We start from the raw sequence: 19,866 nt of genomic DNA on the forward strand, positions 1-19,866 counted from the left end.
TTCTTGAAAAGCGTTTTATCTGAAATAATAAACTTTGTAAAATTATTTTTATTATAGAGTAAAGAATTTTATTACAAACAAGATATAAATCTTAACATTTGATTTGCATCTTGTTTCAAATAATTCTTTATTCTATGACAACAATAATTTTACAGGTTTATTAATATTAACAATGAAAAAAGGCGATGGGAAGAACAGCGTGAATAATACGCAGTTCAATATTGAAACATAGAGTTTTACTCTCACATTTATTTCACCGACAAATGTTAATGTAGAACTCTTTTTAATATTGAACTGCGTATTATTAACCACACTGATTCCCATCGTCTTTTTTCATTGTTATTTTTAATTTTGGGAATCCTATAGAAATTTATTGTTTTATTAATATTTTTCTTCTTTGTATGTCGGCCGTCCCGAACGAAAAGCGACCTCTTTTCTACATATATCTCTAGACATATGGGACCTACAGTTTCAACGCCGATTTCGAACGGCCAATTAGAAGAAGTTTTCTTAGCAGAGATACTCTCGGTTGGCCATTGCCTTCCGAGAGGTGGTGGTCGCTTCCAAATCGATTAATCCTCTCGCATGGCTTTTGTAGCGAGAACGTCAAAAAAGGTTTCAGTAGTCAAAAAAGTCTTAATAAGAAGGGCTCAATAAAAAAGTCCTCTTTGATGAAGAAAAAATTAGAGTCCTTGGAAGATAAACCGAAAAATGCATATTTGAATATTGATTCGCCAATGAGACCAACTATAGTTTCTAAATCAAAACTGGGCGAACAACCACAAGAAGCGACAAGAAACACAGAATTTGACTTAGTGATTACACAATTACGCGAATGTCTCGCGAATAAACTCGTCCGTCAAAAAACCAAAAAACAAAAGACCCAACAGAGCTAAAAGTTCCGTTATTGCCGCATCAACGACATCCTCTCGCATGGCTTTTGTGGCGAGAACGCCAAAAAAGGTTTCAGTAGTCAAAAAAGTCTTAATAAGAAGGGCAATAAAAAAGTCCCCTTTGATGAAGAAAAAATTAGAGTCCTTGGAAGATAAACCGAAAAATGCATATTTGAATATTGATTCGCCAATGAGACCAACTATAGTTTCTAAATCAAAACTGGGCAAACAACCACAAGAAGCGACAAGAAAATCGATTTTAGATTTATATTGTTCTGAGTGGATTTGAACTAGTTAGATCTTTGGCACAAAAAGCTGCCGCGCAGCTCCTCGCAATACGATCGCCACATCAGATTTAATATTAATGTGAATAAAAACTGTTTTCTTTCAATCTTATCATCTTTTTTATATACTCATAACAATACTTGTCAGTAACAGAATACTCGGATGTTGATTAAATAATAAATATTTTGGAGCTAATTAATGAAACAATCGATAGTCTTTCGGGGAAAAACTGAATTTTACTTGGAAACTTGATAAAATAAAAAGAGTGTTATTATAGACAATCGTCATTCTGCCTATCTCACTTTGATATTCTAAATGAAAAAATATATACAAATAAAAACAAAAAAAAAACAAAAAAATATAAAATCAAATTCGATAGAATACAAATAACAGAATTAAGAAGTTAACTCAATATTGATGCTGATATAAATTAAAATAAGTAATAAATAATGTGTGTTATGATATATAATAGTAAAAAAAAGGAAAATATTCTGAATTCGTTATTTAAAGATTCAGAAGTTGAAAATCCCGAATTTTATCTCCCTAACTATAATCAGAATGTTAAAATCGAAAGTTACTTGGTACTGAAAGTTATCGAAAGTTACTTGTATTTTTCACAAAACACAAAGCAATATTTAAATAATTAAAAGAATCACGGCGTAAAGAAAACAGTATAGAAAAATGGTCCTTTTATTATTATTTAAAAAATACTCCGTATCAAATTTTTTCTGATTTAGAACGCGTTATAAATTATGTATAAGAAATAATGCAGGCGGGGGATATTTACAGGAACAAATAGCTTGAAGTTTCTTGGAACCCTTTGCGTGTCTAACAATAAGTGGATTTGTATAGATATCACAATATCTATAATATAAATCTATCTACGTATTTGATAAAAAATTAATTCGTTTGTGAGGTCATATAGTTCTCCGTACTTACTGTATTTTCAATGGAAAAAAAAACTTCAGACATTGATTTTTTTTTCTGACAGTTCTCGACGCTGCACACTGTTTTAATTGCTTTACCTACCGACAGAATTTTTGCGATTGTATCGATCTTGTAATTATCTCGGTGAATCCTAACAGACATCGATTTCGACATTCGATTTTAAGTTCAGTCAACCAGGCTATCGTGTGTCTTCGACTTCTGGAATTGCATCGACGAGGACTAGACATGGGGAAGACATTTACGAAGTGAAATGCATTCGAGAAGTGAAATGCGTTCTAGAAAAATATCTACCGGTTTAGAAAATTGTTGAGCGATTACACAACTTAGCCTTCGCTACAGTTCGTTAACCGAACGTCGAATTAGACAAATCTTAAAACATAGTTTCACATTTCACTATGATATGATTAATATTTTAAAATTTATTTATTGCTTATGTCTCAGTTTCTCTCTCGATGGCTGTCAGGAATCACGACAAGTGATACCTCGAATCTGATTGGAAACACTCCTTATTTCGCTAGCGTTCGATTTTCCTGAGTCTTTAAGGATAAAAGTATGCCGTACGCAACAGCGGATAAAAAATACACGTCGGGACTGGAGAACATTCGTTTATCGCTGGCACTCGGTTTTTATATATTTGTTTTTTTTTACTTTTGCACGAGAAGACGTGCTATTGTTCGGTGAATGCCACGAATTGAGGTGACGTCTTGTCACGACTGCGAACACTTGTTACCGTTACCACAAGATTTTTACACGTTTGTGGACGCGCCGTGACGACTTTGGGGACGATGTCCTTAACCTAGGCCAACGTCTAAGGACATCATCACCAAGAAACCGACGATGGCGGCCCAGCTGGCGAGTTTGCCGTTTCCGCTGTAAACAGAAAGCGCGTGTGGCACGCGCGTTAAGATCCAGGGTGATTCTCGCAGGGAAAATGCCCAAAACGCTTATTTGACTTATCCTAAACGATAACGTTGAATTTAACTGTTCTATCTTTTGCGTTTCCACAAAACTTAACTGGATAACTCTGTCTTCCAAAACTTCAAACAAGGATGGTCGCACGTGTACCAAGCTTCTTTCTAAATCTCCAGTATCACAATTTGGTGGCGGTGTGATGCGTGAACGGCGAGAAGCGGGAGGGAATTTTAATTAGCGCAACCTGTGGCGGCGCACGGATCGAATGTAAAAATCGGGAGGGAGAGAGACGCGGGGGGGTGGGTGGTGGACCAGAATGAAGGTGCGAGATGGAACGAGGGGGATGCGCGGGTGCGGGCGGGGAATTAAAAAGGCGGCACTGGCGCCGTCGCCCACCGCTATCGTCATCGTCTTCTCTGCGCTCCTACGGCACCGTGGCAACGACCTGGGAGAAAGAGAGCCCCAGGATGGCGAGAAATAAAAGGGTTTTCGCGGCAAGTAAGTAGGGATTAAGCACATACAAAGCACACACTCGCGCCGCGCCGTGCCGCGCGTATATACCCCGGTATTGCACGTCACGGCTTGTTGATTTCGTAAATTATACACGGCCATCAATTTTAACGGCCGGCGAAACGCGCCGTTGTATTTCGGTGGGCGTTCTACCACATCAATCATATCCGCGCGGTAAATACCTCCTTTCGGTGTGCGTCAGAAAATTTGTATTTTTATTGGCTATTATCGTGTCTCATCGCAATGGTAGCCGGGATAACAACGTTCGCTCTCCCCCCCCCCTCCTGCTCTTGCCGATCGTCGTCGTCGTCGTCGTCGCTTACTCGGCGAAACTGGGGCGCAGCGTCGAGTCGCGTCGCGTTCCGCATCCGCTAAATGCATCCGCTAAGAGCCGATCCTCGATCCGACTTATCCTCCGTTCGGCGTATGACGCGATTCACGCGATACCGACAGCACGTTATTCTCTTCGCGGACGGTAATAAAATTCTAATGTGTACTTCGCGCACTTCCTGATTCCTTAAAAACTTGTAAAACTATTCACGTTCGAGCATCGGCGCACCGCGTTACCGAACAATCCGTACATTAAAGCGCATCGATTTCTCATTGATTCGGTACTTTCTTTTCTACTTTAGTAGCCATAATCGAAACTGCACGGTTGCAGAAGGAAACGTCGGCTAACTTGACAATCCGATTGCGAGCAAGTGAAAGTTTCGAGAGATAGGATAATAAATTTAAATATCCCTACGTTGCTCGGCCGCGTCGAACATGTAGCGAACGGGTATCATCGGCGAAGCAGGCGTTCCTTTTCGCCGAGCAGAGAAAAATGCAAATTGCACGAGGGGCGATCGTACCGAATCGAGCCGAGCTGAGCGTCGATTTTTGCCGGTGCTCCACGTCGAGGGTATCGCGGTCTCGAGAGATTTCGAAGGAATCTCATGTATATTTCGATGTATTGTCTCCTTTTCTCCGACTCGAGTTAATATTGCGGCCTAATTTCGGTCATGTAAGCGCGCCGATAATTTTGTAACGTTTTTTCCGCTATTTTTATAATTCTAGCACGATGTAAACGCTAAAGAAGCTTTTTCCAACCGAGACAGAACCGCTACAAAAGTCATCGACGCAAGTTGCTCAGCCCATAATTTTTCTACACGTCGTTTAAATGAAGCAAGTGTGGATTTAGCAACTATGTAACTCTGGTAGCTCGACAGTAACACAAATATTGCAGGTTGCGAGTCGGGCACTTACGGCACTTAGACGCGTATTCATAGCCGTTTCTTAGGAATAACAATTTGCTAATAATACGCAGTATTCATATTTGTGTATGCGAAGATATAAATAAGGAGACTCCGTGTACTTCTAAAAGGCTCGTAAGTATACGCTTCTCGGCGATGATCATTGTTGAGAATTTCGAAAATATCTGCAGTGTAGAAGAGTACATTAGAAAAGCGAAGGTTGGACATCCGCGCGCATCTATGCAAATGCAAACCGAGTTCGAACTGAACTTGACTTTCTTCGAAGAGGAATCGCGTGCTCGCGTTGACTCGCCTTACGTACGAGTCGAGCAACGGTTTCCACGGAGAAGCGGAGGAAAGAGCGGGAGAGAGCGAGCGATCTGTTTTCACTTTTGTGTTTTCCGGCCACCCGGAGGGTTCCCGAGGGAGCGAGTTGAGGCCGACTGTCTCAGGGGATCCTCGACGAGAGAATCGCGACGAGAAAAAGAGTGAGAGAGAGAGCGCGCGTACACCGTGCGCTCGCGCTCGAGTATCCGAGCGGTTAGATCGCACGCGAAATACAAAAGGAGCCAATTATAATGACAATGCACCTTCTTCAGCTAGGCCGCCGCCAGGCCTGGGAAAGAAATTCGCCACGTCCGTTTCGCCGACGGCGCGCTAACTACGGCACTGCCGTCACGCGCCATTGTACCGTAATCGCTCTCGAATATATATACGGACATCGTAGATACTTAGGTTACATTTGTGCGCGCGGAGTACGTATGTGTTAGGGTACATGTGCGCGCGTCCGCTTGACACGAGCAGAAATTCATAGGACATACGCGACACGAATTTTTTTCCTCTCTATATTTATGCGCTTCGGTGCTCCCGCACCGGTCGAAACGGATTCCGGACGTTTCGCGCGGTCGCCGGAACGATCTCGCTGAATTCTAGCTACTTCGGAATCGCGAAGAACGCAAGAGTAAAGAGTGTACAGTAATGAGTTACAACGTTCGTCGTCACGTTAGATTGAAAGAGTCATAATTAAAAGAATCGCAGCGATGGATGATAATCTATTACCGTAATGTATAAAATTAAATGGTCGGCACGAAACGGATGAGAGAAATTATTTTCAGTTAATTAGATATAAATTTTAAATCTGACAAGTTAAAAAAGAAATATAGAAAAGGTATATATAAATACGAAATTTTACGAATTGCCACGCTGAGAAGACAATTTCTCTAAACCGATTTGCATAATTGATTACGTACTTTTCTTCTGGCGTAGATAATATTTCTAATAAAGGTAAAGAAGCAACAATAAAAATGAAATTATTATCATTATCATCACGAATGAGAAGATGACTCAAAGAGAAGGACGATCAGAGGCGCGCATGTTGTCGAAAGACCGCCATCGAGCGGCTATCCCCGCGTCCGCGTCCGAAGACGCGGGAATAAATCCCGAAATAAAGGGCCATTGTGTCGGTGGGAAAAGCGCCTTCCGCCCTTCTGACTCCGAGACTGGGCTTGGACTTCTAATTCGTTGTGAATGGACCGAGGGTGAAACGTGAGATGGAAACGGGTGCAAGTGCACCGTGGACTGGTGCCTCTGGTACGAATGGTGTTTAAAAAAACGAAGAGGAAGAGGAAAAGATCGAGAGAGAGAGAGAAAGAGAGAGAAGTAGGGCGAGAAGAAAGAACGAGGAGAAGCCGGAACCAGTTAAGGGAACGAGTTGCGCCCAACTCCCTTTGCTCAAACCGGCTTCACCCTTCTGCATTCAACACCACCTTCCACGCTTTTTCAATAACACGTGCATTTTCCCGAGTATTCCGATGTAATCATGCGCGACCATAAGGTTCCTTATCGGAAGTACAGTTGTAGTCGATATCGGAAACGCTCAACAGGTTTATTATCTATCGATTTTTTCCGAATGGCTTTAAGGCTCGACTAAACTCGAGATCGCGCCATTTATTATGAGTGACTGCTATATCTCGTTGGCAACGATCTTGGAAGCGAGTTAAGTGACCGTTATTTTGAGCATTGCAAAAAAAAGCGTAAATAGAAGTCGCTTCGCAGTTTCAAGTTTTTCCGGGCAAGTGGATTATACGGTACATACCTTTGATGCGCTTCCGGGATAATGTCGTCGATCACAACGTAGATCATCGCACCGGCCGCGAAGGCAAGTGCATAAGGTAGCGCAGGTGCAGCGAGCGTCACCCCGGCCGCCCCGAGGACACCGGCAATGGGCTCCACCATCCCCGAGAGCTGGCCGTACCAGAAGCTCTTCAGCGTGCTAATCCCGGCGGCTTGAAGGGGCAAGGACACCGCCAGTCCTTCAGGGAAGTTCTGTATTCCGATCCCGATCGCTAGATTTCTGTAACAAAATTCAGAATGTCGAGTGTTACTTTTAATTTGCGTATACATTAAATACGAACTAGAAGTACGAAAGTTTGCTTTAAAATTTTCTAAGAAAAAATTTCTCAAATAGCATTCAGTGACAAGATTGTCTTGCATATTCTATATAATACGTTATTTATAGCAATGAACGATTCTTTAACGAAGTTGACGCAATCAAAGACGTTCCAGCACACAAAAGTATTGCGACATTTCCGTGCCAGTCGTATCAAGATATCCTGATTTTGCACCGAGCGCAAGAAGCATCCGTTCGTGAATTCCGTACGGTTGTGCAAATCCGATGGACTGCAACGGCGGTATGCAAAAATAGGGGCCGTTCCACCGCCATCGGATTAGGAAAAAGCGAAGGTAAGAGACAGGGAGACAGAAAGAGGAAAGCACTTAGCGCGATAAGAACGAAACCGAAGGAGACAAGATGGCTCCTCCGCGTTAGAATCAAATTGCGCGTGTTACATACACAAACACACACACATACATTTTCTCTCTTTCTCTTTCTCTCTCTCTCTCTTTCTCCGACGTGGCAGTGAGTTCTTGAAACTGGTCGACGGCTTCGACATTCTCCAGATTTTTCCATCTCCGCGATCGGACCGAAGCGCCTGGAGAGCCGCGAGGCTTCCTCTAGATCCAGCCGTATGTACCGCTCGCTCTTTCATGCCCACCGAAGAACGGCTAAGCTTACTCGACCAGGATCGCCGCTCATAAATAAGATGTCAATGAACGACAAAGCCTCGAGTTTCGCTTCCAGTTACGCGGACTGTAACGCCCGGCAACGAGGTAAAATCATTGGCGGTGTAGTCATGAGTAAATTGACGTTAATGCGTAACGTATATCATTGACATTAATAATTATCTGTTGAAATATTTGTTGCGAAAATCGCAATTCGCTATAGATCACTCAGGCTTTCATATTATATTTATACATAAAGTGATATAAGTTAATAGATTAATTTAAATAATTAGTTATAAATCAATATATAAAGATTGATCATTAATTAATCTTCAAATCTATGAATATTAAGATATAATCTTACATAATTTTTTAAATATATAATTAAGATAAAATGCGCGAGGCATCTCAAAAACAATTCGTATATGATATTCGCAAAAATAATCACATGACGCGTTAGTGACGCGATCGATATAGAAGAGATGGAACGTTGCAGCTTCAAGCTGCAAGCTCGCGAGACCTCTTTCCTCGACCTCCGTTCATCTCTGTCTCTCTTTTCCGCGACCTCGCGGACCGCCGAGCGTGATCTATGGTACAAGTAATAGCATGGTAGAATCACGTCGAAGAATGAGGGAGAAAGGCAGGCAGCGAGAGCGAGCGAGCGAGCGAGCGAACGAACGAGCGAGCGAGTGAACGAGCGAGACGGAGCGAGGGAGGAAAGGAGCGGCGGGAGAGAGACGTAACAGGTGAATGAACGACGGGATCGCGTACACAATCTAACACGGCGCAAGCCGCGGCGGGATATCTCACATATTGCACACCGCCGCCGCGGAATTCTCCTCAACTTCGGAATATTATCGCTTCTCCGACCGCGCTCTCAACCCCGCGCGCATTCTGCCAATCCCGCGACGAATCCTTCCATTCACTACTCCGAGCGAGTCGAAGGAACGCGGGTTGAACTTTGCGAGCTCGCGAGAGGAAGCCTCTCGGCGGACGAATCGACGTGGATAGATTGAATTCCGCCTGGACGTAAAATGAGCATTTATTTATACGTCGTGTTACGCACGAGAATATTTCTAGGAGAAAGTGCGGATCTCGTTTGACAAACTATTTCCCTACATTTAAACACATACAAGAGTACATTGAAAATTAATTCAAATATGTAAATCAAAACTTTGTAACTTTTGCGAGATATAGTTTATTTATCTTTCGAATCTTAATAATATTTCTTCGAAATCAATTATAATCCGGCTGTGAAATCATTGCAGTCACGAGTACGTCAACGCTATCTGTTTCTCTCTCTCTCTTTCTCTCTTTTCATCAACAGACCTTCTCAGGATCGGCGTAATGGTATTCCTATAAAACTAGAACTATGGAGCCTCGCAAGAACCCCACGAGCGGAGCTGAATTGAAGACCGGGGGAACGGTCGAGAGACTTGTCCGGTTAGCGAGATGATCCAATTCTAAGGTCCATAAGAAGCGAGAAAACGGTACCGGGGCTTCATAGAGGAGACCCAACTATTCGAATGAATGACTCGGCCGAACCGGACAGAGAGCCGCGTGCGCGCGCGAAGCGACCGAAACGAAGAAAAACCCTTCGGTTCTGGTACGTGGAACGTGGTAACGAAGATCTTCCGCGATCTAGCTCCCGTAATTCGATATTCATGAACGTCAGACTTTACGAGGCGAACGCTGCAACGAACAAACCGTTCAGGGGCTTCAGACTCATCGTCGTTAGTAATCATATTTCACGACTTGACAAATAGCATTTTGCATGTACCTCTCCTTCATGCTCAGAGATAAATCAAACCCACAAACAATTACAGCGATACAAATATAAAAACTGTAATATTTCAGGATTTTTGGGATTAAATCCCAATAATTTTATCCTATGCTCAAGATAGTTGCGTTTTTTATCTCATAATTATTTTATTCACAGTTTAAACTAAAAATTAATGATTAATTAATTAATGATTCTGGAAATTTTATACATTATTGTTTGAAAGTGAGATTATCCTATCAAGAGCGAAACATCTAAATGCCTAAATAATAAAAAGTCTACTCTACATATTGTATATTGCTTTCCAGTTCCTAATGTAAAAATGTTGCTGTTGTATGTCGCGAAAAATCGATACGTCCGCAAAAATGTCTCATCATCACGTGAACGCAAGCGGATCTATCCAAGTTGAAAAAAAGCTGAGGCTCAGAGCGATTCAGACGCGATACGGGAGGCTCTTCCGCGATCCGACTCGCGTCGCGAATCGTCGATCCGCGAACGACCGCGAGCGACGGGATTTACAGGGAACAATAGATCAGTTGCGCGAGCTGACAGCAGAACGTCGACGGGTTCGGCAGAGATGGTCAGCGGTACAGGCGGCACAGGTGAATGAATGACGTGATCCGCGCAGAGATCATCCAGTGTATATACAAGGTGGTTTTCTCTCTCTTTCTTCCCGCGGGCTCTCTCGCGCGGGCACGCAGGGTTCCCGGCGAGAGGTATGTCATGCCGCGGCGTGTCGCGCGTTATTTCATGGGGACGACGGCATCATCGTCGCCGCATTCCTACGGCGTCGAGGTATATAAGTGGTTGTACAGTTAACCCGTCGGGTCCGGCTGTTCGCCAGTTGCACCGGGGGAGGTCACCCGAGTTCCGAGAATGATCGCCCCCCCTTCCCCGCCGTCCCTCCCCCTCCCCCACTTGTATTCGCGGTACGTGTACGCGGATATGTACGTGTGCACGAGTATGTATCGTCGCTCTTTCTCCTCGCTGTTGGCGGCGGCGCGAGAGCCGGCCGGTCTCCCTCTCGCGGATGCCCCACTACCATCGCGGGCCCTTGAACGCGCGCTACCCACCGCCGGTGGGTTCGGGTGCCGCGGCTTCTTTTCCTTCCTGAGTTCTTTCTGCTTTCCACGGTCAGGGGCTCCTGCTTACTCCCCGGACTCCGTCTACTCCGTGCTCGCCAGACGGCTAGGGCGACGGTGAATTGTTTCGAGAGAACGAACGTTCAATATCGCAATATTATCACAATTAATATTTTAATTTTGTTATTGTTAATATAAATATGTTTAAAAAACAAAAAATAAAACATAAAGAATGCAATATTAGTTAATTCATAAATGGTATGCAAAATGAATAATTGGCCCAAAAAAAGCAATATACATATATAGGACAGCCTTTTTTTATTTTATAATTAAAGACTTTACGCAAGAAAGATTATCAGTAGTGTACATTGGACAGATAAATATTCTTAAAATTACTTTCACGTTGAAGAAGCTTCTACCAAGGTCAATAGCACTGTGAAAGGCTATAGGCAGATGTCATTCATGACATTATATCTCCACGTAATTCTCCGAATCGAGTGAAATGTCATTTAAAGTAACGAAACCTCGTTCTCAGTTTGTTACGTTAGACGCTTATTTTCTGTGTAACAAGTCTTAAATTAAAGAGTCTTCAAGATAAGCTCCGTGCGACTCGCCCGAGAGCGAGCTACGCGCAATGTATTAATTAGCGTCGACCTTTCTCCGACGTTAATCGTATTACCGTAACATTTACGCGTGGCTAATCTACCTATTAGCGAAGCTATCATTCTTTTGCGCGGGCGCGAAGAGGAGCGCAGAGCGCGGCTGAGCACGCGCTAACTCGCGGCCCGCAAAAGATTCGAGTGCCGAGAGGCACGGCAGCCAGCCCGAGATCGAGCGAGGACGGTGGGCGAAGGAAGACGACGAGAGAGAGAAGTCGGGTAGATAACCTTAGGAACGGGGCGGCTGAGAGCTCTCTCGCGTAGAGAGCGGAGGATACCGGGGCCGAGGAATGTTTCGCGCCGTGGAGTGTGCTTCAGGATCCGGGAGAAAGTACCGGCGAATTGGCGAAATAAGTTGACACGCGCGCGTAGATCCATGACGAATTTTCAGGAAGGAATTTTTCTACCGAGAAACCCGCCGGCTTCTTTCGCATGGCCGTCTTAATTGAGGTTTCACGGCGTGTCGACGAGTGGACGACGCTGTGCTGCGACGCGATGAATATGTATTCAGGTCGAAAATAGGACGGAACTTAGGAAGGCGAGCTTAAGAGAAAATCGCTTAATTTAAATTAGAATGACGTGGAAAAGTTCAAATAACCTGTGATTAATTTGGCCCGCTCAAATTGCTTGAATTTTCTTCAAGATTTTTTTATTTCTTTATATTTCTTTTTTTTCTGTTAATTTAAAACCGATAAATGCTACGAATTTCAATAGCTTGTAAAAATTCCCATCAGGTTTATATAAAATAAATCTGTAAATGTAAATTCTCCGAGAGTTTATCTCGACGTAAATAGATTCTATAACAATTCGAGAATCGACATTCCATTCATTTAACGGTTTTAACATGGAATTATTGCAAAAATTTTCGATTCGAAGCGGCATGTAAAATCGTACGGAAGCCGACGTTCACGACTTTGATAAAGAAATTAACAACACACGAATGACTATCACGATTCTGTCGATGTGTGTCGACGGGATGTTTAGAAAAGCTATTAGCTCGGTGCGTCTCCTTTTCTTCGCTTGTGCGTAGATTAGAAAGTATTTATCATGTTTGGTGGTCCGCGCTCGAGTCTTGTTATGCAAGATATGTGACGATGTAAGAAAGAGGATACCTATCAGCAACGGCTGCTGCTCATTCATAACATTTTTTTTTCATGGCAATTCAAACGATTCGCCACGCTTGAATTTACACGGAAATTAACTCCGAAATTTATTCTAACGGCAAGCGAAGAAAAATGCGCGACGAGCGCGTTTGTCGCTAACATGTCGAGCAGTAATGTTGCGTTTCCGTGTACAAACAGGATTTTTTGCGTAATACAGTTATCTGTCTCGCAAATAATTCAGATAAATAAAACAGATAGAAAAAAAAAACGTAAATCCTGTTTTCCGCTATTCGTCGGCTTAATTCAACAAAGCGGCAATCGAGGAATGTCTCGCACGTCGGGCGATACGACACCGGCGTCGTGCCGTCTCGTGTCGAAAATCGCGGATTTCTCCTAGTAGGAAAAAAGAGATCTGACCGGGCCGGTCATCTTCGACGCGAAAAAAAGCTGCGCGCGTGTGAGTTCGGGTTCCACGCACGCATGACCGAACACGTGCCACGTTTTCGCACCGTTATCTACGCATATCTAAGATCCAGGTCAACTACGAGCGGTCGATACATACAGGTGATTCCTGCGGCCAGAAAAAAACCGCGAAAATGCCCGAGATCATCGACGAGCATTTCTCTGTGAAATACGAAAAATCGAGGGAGACAATCGGGGTTCGAAAAATGAATGTTACCGTCACGAATTAAGGATCGATTAGGTATTACAGAAATAGATTCGACTGCAAAGTCCGATATTATAATTCGATTGTGAAGTGCCGCTGCTAGCTCTGACGATCGAATAATAAATTAGAGATCGAGTCAAACACCGCGGCAGTACTTAATAGATCACGTTGACTCGGGAGTTCGTCGGTGTGTACCAACATGGCGGTCGCTGTAACATCGGACGCACCGTGGACGCCATGTTGAATTCCATAAAGCCGCGGTTGTCCTTACGTGGCAACACCTATCCGCTCCTCGCCTCTGCCGCAGGATGAGGAACGTCAGAAGCTAATACCACGCGAAAACGTACTTTGTAAAAGTCGGCCGCTTTTACAATCCAATCCATTGGTAAATCATTATGTTAGATAAAAAAATCGATTCACGACGTTGCTTCCTTTTAATTCACGAATACTTCAGAATTTTATACTGAATATGAATTAACAATATAAAAGAAGTAAAAGCTTTAAGTGAATAGAAACTTACATACTTAAAATCGCATTTAATTAATTTAAAAACCGTATCAGACTACGCATTAAAGATTGACGATTGCAAATTAAAGATTAGAATTCGATCGATTCAATCAGATGAATTTAATTTTAATCCATTTCTTCCTGATTAATTAAATTTTAATCTCCAATTCATAACCCTCAATTTCCAATTTGTAGTTTGATATACGATAGCTTAAGAAACAATTATAATATCGGATTATAATATCATAAAGAATAAAAGCTTTGCTAAGAGTATTAATTCATCTTTCAATAGAGAACTTAGTATACTGAGATATAAAAAAAAAATTAATAATTTTGATGATTGTGCGAGTGGATCAAATTTGCAAAGATTAATTGACGATATTATAATACCATCATGAATTAGGAAATAAAGATTAGAACTCGAAACGACGGATAATATAATAAGGCGCATAGCACATCTCGATATTACCCCATCTCAATATTTATTTCTTCGGCCTGATTCGCAACAATGTTGCCCGTCGGGCACAAGTCGATCGGTTAAGATGCCATGACGAAGCTTTCCGCGCCGCGACGAGGCACGGCTCGGTTAGAGGAGCGCGTTCGACGAGAAGCAGAAGGAAGTCGAGGAACAGGACGAGGCCGGATGGTTCGGTTCCTCGAGGGAGGCGCAAGGATGTTCGCGCAGGGATTCGGCCGCGCGCGCGCGAGAAAGAGAGGAAGATACAGAGAGAGTGTGTATACCACGTCTATCGCGTGCACGAGCGTGCGTGCACATATGTATGTGCACGCGCGCGTAAGCGAGCGAGACGGAGTATCGGGGAGCGGGAAGGGTGGCGCGGAGGAAGAGAAAGAAAGAGGAAGATCCACGAATTCGCGTGTGCGCCCGTGCGGGAGACATAGAGGAATCTGAAAAAGAAAGAAAAAGGGACACAAGTGGGATAAAGGGAGAAGAGAGAGAGAGAGAGAGAGAGAGAGAAGCAGCAAAGAGGCGAAATCTTCGTTTGTGCATGTGTGTCATACGTACGTGTGTACACTAAAATGAGAGAGACAGGAGAGGAGCGAGATGAAACGTCGAGCGCGTATAGAGGTGCGGAGCAATGTGTCCGTGCGAGAGAGCGAAGGGGGCGAGAAAGAGAGAGAGAGAGAGAGAGAGAGGGCCACCGGCCACGGACTAACGCTATAAAACCATAAGACCGTAAGATCAACCCCGACGCCGCCGCTGCTGTAGTATCCATCTCGGTCTCGCGTCGCGATCGCAGTGATTACGCACCCCTCAGCGCACAGGGATGTTCCACCTCCTGCACGCTTTCCAATGCGGATAACTCTACCGCAACCACTGCGATTTCCCTCGCACTAGTAATTTTCATGCGATTCACAAAGTGACGTATCGGTTTTACTGTTATTTCGCTTCCTCTCCTCGTCCGATCCGATCCGATCGTTATAACATCGCCAAGTTACAATACGTATGAAGCTATTCCTATAAGGCTCCACGAGGAACCTTGGCGTGCGCAGATTGTAGTGTACATTGAGAGATACATTTGAAAGCTTGCGGGATGAGGACCACTAAGTACCACTAACGATCGTGACATTTTTCGATTACTCATCTGCGAAATGCGTCCTGCGTGATTTAGCGCTTTATTATCACGCGCACCTCTATATCATTCCCGGCCCGGAGTAATACGCCATCGGAGCGTTCGCAACCGGAATCAATTAGCTCGCATTAGACCGATCGTATGCCTAATCGGAAGGAGAAAGAGAGCGAGGGGAGCGAGCGAGAGAAAGGGAGATATAGGGGAGAGGTGCTCCGAGTTCCTCGCGTATCGCGGTATGCGGCGAACAAGATTAATCGCCGGCGAGCAGCGACTACGGGTAAGGTAAAGGTAAAGCAGGTGTCTCGGGCAATGCAACAGAGCTATACGACGCCGTCGTACACTTCGCATTAGAAACTTGGATGTCTTCGCGACAGGAAGAGAGAAAGAAGAAGGCTAATAGGGAGAGCGGGGACGAGAGAGAGAGAGAGAGAAAAAGACAGGCAGACAGGCAGAGACCGCGGCGGGCCGCAGGTCTCGGTTAAGTCCCCGCAGACGATCGTGAGGTCGTCGTCGAGGGACATAACGGATCCGGCTGTTCGTCTGTTCCGAGTAAGGTACGCGGCGCGCATGCGTAATGCCGCCGCATTCCAGGCATTGCGAAGTCGCTGCACCACGTCGCGCCGCCGTGCCGGTGCATCGGCCCGCGATGAAGAGAGCGGACGGACGGACGGACGAACGAGCGAGCGTGTAAGCGAGCGAGCGAGCGAGCGAGCGAGGAAGAAGCGCGACGGCGGCGAGTCCAGGCGGTGAACGTGAGGAGTGCATCTCGCGCATCGACCGATCGACTGTCGGGACGCCTCTCGCCTAGGAGATGCCGCTCGACATACTGCCGTCGTCGTCTGCCGTGCACGGCGCGGCGCGGCTCTCCTCGCCGAAAAGAAGGAAATCGTTGGAATGCAGCTCGACGCGGAGCTCGCGGAACTCCGCTAATCGTTCAAGGTTAATCGTAATCGACGACCGGCTCTCCTTCGCGGATGTAAACGTTACCTGAATCAATATTTAATTGATTCCCGCTGTTTCTTCTTTTAAACAGAAAAGACGGGGGATTAGTTGAGCTTTGTTACTTGGTTAATCCTTTAGCAGATTGTGGTTGCTAATTGGACCACTGCACGCAGGAGACGGAGAATATCGCGAGAACTAGATAAAGAGAGCGATAATAAATTAATTTTATATAAGCGAAATAAGAAAAAAAATGTAGAAGTTAATATTGAAGTTTATGAAAACAATCCTTTAAGAGCCTTAATATCCTGCAAGATTATTTTCGCGTTTGCTTGCGATAATGGAATTTTGGAGATAATGGAGTTTGTTTTTTAAATTTTAGTAAAGCGAAGTTTGAATTCGAAAAGAATATCTGTATTATTACAATTATTGGTAAATCATAAGATCCATGACGTGCAATAGCAAAATAATATATTTCATCCTCGTTAGATTTAAGAAGCAATGAAATGTTTGGTGCAACATATTAATGACAGCATATACCGTAAATTTACCGTAAATTTTCACCTCAAATTTTTATAGCGCAGAATAATTTTTTTTTTTTATGGTTAAGTCGAATTGAATATTTCCTCATTTCAAAGCATTATGATGAGTATACTTAGGCCGAGAAACGCGAAAGGCTAAGAAGTCGCAGAAGTACTTTATGAATCGACGATTGCTAAATTAACGTATATGCTAATCCGTGTGTCGGCGCGTGTATTGCGCGCGGTAAGTGACATAATTGTTGAGAAATCTGCGGCGCGGTAAAGTGCAGCAAGTGCCGCGAGGCCGATATAAATTCTAAAGTCAGGTTTTAATAGTTTGTGCCGCTGCACACAGCGGCGATTGGAAGAGAGGAAGCAGGGAGAAGAAGAGAACGGAGCGAAGGAGGAAGGAGCGAAGGAAAAGGTATCGGCAGGGCGAAGGGGAGAGGAGGTCGGGGAGGGAGGAAGGGGAGAGGGAGGCAGGGGGAAACGCGTGAGCGCGAAATACGAGACGGGAGAAGTATCGGCGTGGAATGTCACTAGCTTAGAGAACGTCTCGCGAGTCCAGTTCTCAGAAACGTTCGACTTCGCGAACGGCCATGCCTGAATGATTATAAAGTGCGCCGGCGAAACGGGAAGAGATGCTTATCGACGTAATCGCGCTTCGTGGAATAATGAGGCAATCCGGGGGAATCCGTGAAAGGCGAGACCACGGTAATCGCGAATGCCGGCCTGTCGAACGCCGGGGACCCTTAAGAACCCAGAAGTCTCGTCATTCGATCGTCGGGATCGTTCGTTTGTCGCTCGAGAATTCCCCCGCAGAAGGTCCGATAAGAGGATTGCGTTTTCAAATTTGCAAGAGCGGCACGTCAACATATTTTAGACCTTCGCGTTTTGGTGTAAATTCCTTTCGTTCTCCTAAAGAAAATAAAAATACTCGCGGCAGATGTACTCCAATTCGTTTTTAATAAAACATAAAGGCTGAGACTGAGACATGTATAAGATAAGACGCATACCGTTTTTTTTTTCAAAATGCTTTGTAATTAGGAGCCAATGAGAATTTAAATTAAACTAATTACTCTTTCATTGAAATAGAAAAAAACTTTACGCACGTATATCTCCTGCAATTTATATATTGTTTGCACAATTTCTGTGACAATTCAAAATATGTCGAGTGTCATTAGACATAAGTGTTCTGTAAATACGCGTATAATTGCGCATATAATTACGCATATAATTACGCGTATAATCGCGCGTATAATTACGGCGTTTTCAACGTAATATCGTTATTCTTAGTCCGTGCCTGCGATTATAATACGCATAAACATGTATCTTTGCAGATATCGTGAAACGCATTGGCAAAGAACAAGCGATAATGAGTATTATTAATCTATATAATGCTTATCATGCTAACAATGTCGACATCGCCAACCACTTTTTTTTTCGTCTTGCTTCGCGTATGTTCACGATTACGAAGCGTGCAGCGTGTATTGCGTTAAGATGTCATAAGCGAGAAACTGTGATTTTCTCTCTTGCATTGTTCGTCGCGACAAATGATAATAATTTTTATATAATAACCGTTACGTACGCGTCACGCGAGAAGCAAAGTTGCACGTGCGCTTCTCTCGATAATTCCTGGCAACGAGACTCGGAAGCGTCGCGACGTTTCGGCGGTGCATCGGTGTAAAGGAGGAAATGTGCGATGCGCGGTTCCCTCCCCCCCATAATTTGCATGCCGACGGGCACGAGATCGGCAACGAGTGTTCGAGGAACTGGTCTCTGTGTCTCTCGCCGTGAAAATTGCCGACAACAGAAATTACTCCGACACGCACGGGGCCCCTCCTATGGACGGTGGCGGCGGCGGCGGGGGCCTCTCTCGGTAACACGACGACGGGGCTCTGTATCGCGCCTAACTGCATGCGCGCACGTGCATCCACAAGTGCAGCGTGCCTAAGCGGGAAGCGCTATATCGTGGCTCGACTTCCGTCGCTATTAGCGCACGTCAGAATTAGTTTTCCGCGTGAGATAAGACGCCGCCGGGTACGAAGTACCCGCAACCGATTAAGGATACGGAGAACGGGGCCCAGGGTTTTATCCAGGGACCGTAAACAGAAACCAGGCCACGTCCGCCGCCAGTCGACAGAACACCGGAGGAACATCCGCCGACAGTTGAGAGTTATTAATTCAGTTTAATGTCAATTACGTAGACGTTGTCGATCACGTAATATTGCATATAAAGTTAAAGAGATACTTTAATATTTTATATCTTGATAATCACCTCGAGAATTCTGGAAGAAGAAGAGAGTTAAAAGTCTACTTGAAATTAAATGAACGATAGAATTTTATTACTTAATTACATCAATAGTTTAACCTCTTTCTTTCATGTCTCGCCGCTCAATAATTGGTACCATGACATTCTTATTAAAGAAAAGTCGATCGAAAAGTCTGTCATCAATATTTAATGCGGCAAGAAAGGGCACCCTATTTATACCCCGACGGCATGGCATCGAAAAGTTAAACGCCACTCTCGCGTCTCCCGACAATCCGATGACACAAATTAAGAAACCCGGGGCGTCGTTGAAGATAAACATAGCAATATCGAAAAAAATCAAAAGCTCTTTATCTCGATCTTTACGGCGTATCTCAGACTGGACGTGCACAGAACATTGAGAAGAAACGAGAACAGAATGAAGATAAAGAAGAGAGGAAGAACGATGAGGAGAGGTAGATTTTGGAGAGGAGAGAGAAGGGAAGGTAGAAAGAAGAGCCAATACAAGCGAAGATGTAAAAAGAGAGGAATAAGGATGAGAGAAGATACCAGAGGAAGAGAGGGAGAGGGGGGGGGGAGAGAGAGAGAGAAAAGAAGAACCGCGGTGAGCGCCGGTCGACCGGTATATAATAAGGCAGCCGGGAGAGAGGATAGCACTGAAATGAGATGGTTTCGTCGGCAGCTTTGTCCGGCGCCATGTTTAACATAGCACCACCTCATCTACGTGGCGCAGCGACTCGGGAGACCCCGCGGTTCCTCCGTTTTTACACGTGTTCTCTCTCTTTCTCTCTCTCTCTCACTCTCTCTCTCGCCCTCTCCTTTCATCTCTTCGTCGTTCTCTGACCTCCTCCTTGTTCAGAAGCAGCTCCGCGAAAAAGAACAAACAGGAGGACAACGGGGAGAAGGA

The 19,866-nt window shown here is 44.4% G+C and overlaps 1 protein-coding gene across 2 annotated transcripts in view; it reads right to left on the reverse strand.

Moving 5' to 3' along the window:
• Nucleotides 1-816: 816 nt before the first annotated feature.
• The window catches only part of LOC105452188 (zinc transporter ZIP11), a 32,939-nt gene continuing 13,889 nt past the window's right edge, over nucleotides 817-19,866 (reverse strand). For both annotated transcript variants that reach the window (XM_011693081.1, XM_011693080.1), the window contains exons 5-6: nucleotides 6,876-7,133; nucleotides 817-2,996 (exon numbers count right to left, since the gene is read on the reverse strand). In XM_011693081.1, the coding sequence (XP_011691383.1) occupies nucleotides 2,918-2,996; nucleotides 6,876-7,133 (337 nt within the window). In that variant the 3' untranslated portion in view covers nucleotides 817-2,917. The remainder of the gene's footprint in view (nucleotides 2,997-6,875; nucleotides 7,134-19,866) is intronic.

The sequence above is a fragment of the Wasmannia auropunctata genome, unplaced genomic scaffold, assembly GCF_000956235.1.
Source record: "Wasmannia auropunctata unplaced genomic scaffold, wasmannia.A_1.0 LD336036.1, whole genome shotgun sequence".
In the NCBI taxonomy this organism is placed as follows: domain Eukaryota; kingdom Metazoa; phylum Arthropoda; class Insecta; order Hymenoptera; family Formicidae; genus Wasmannia; species Wasmannia auropunctata.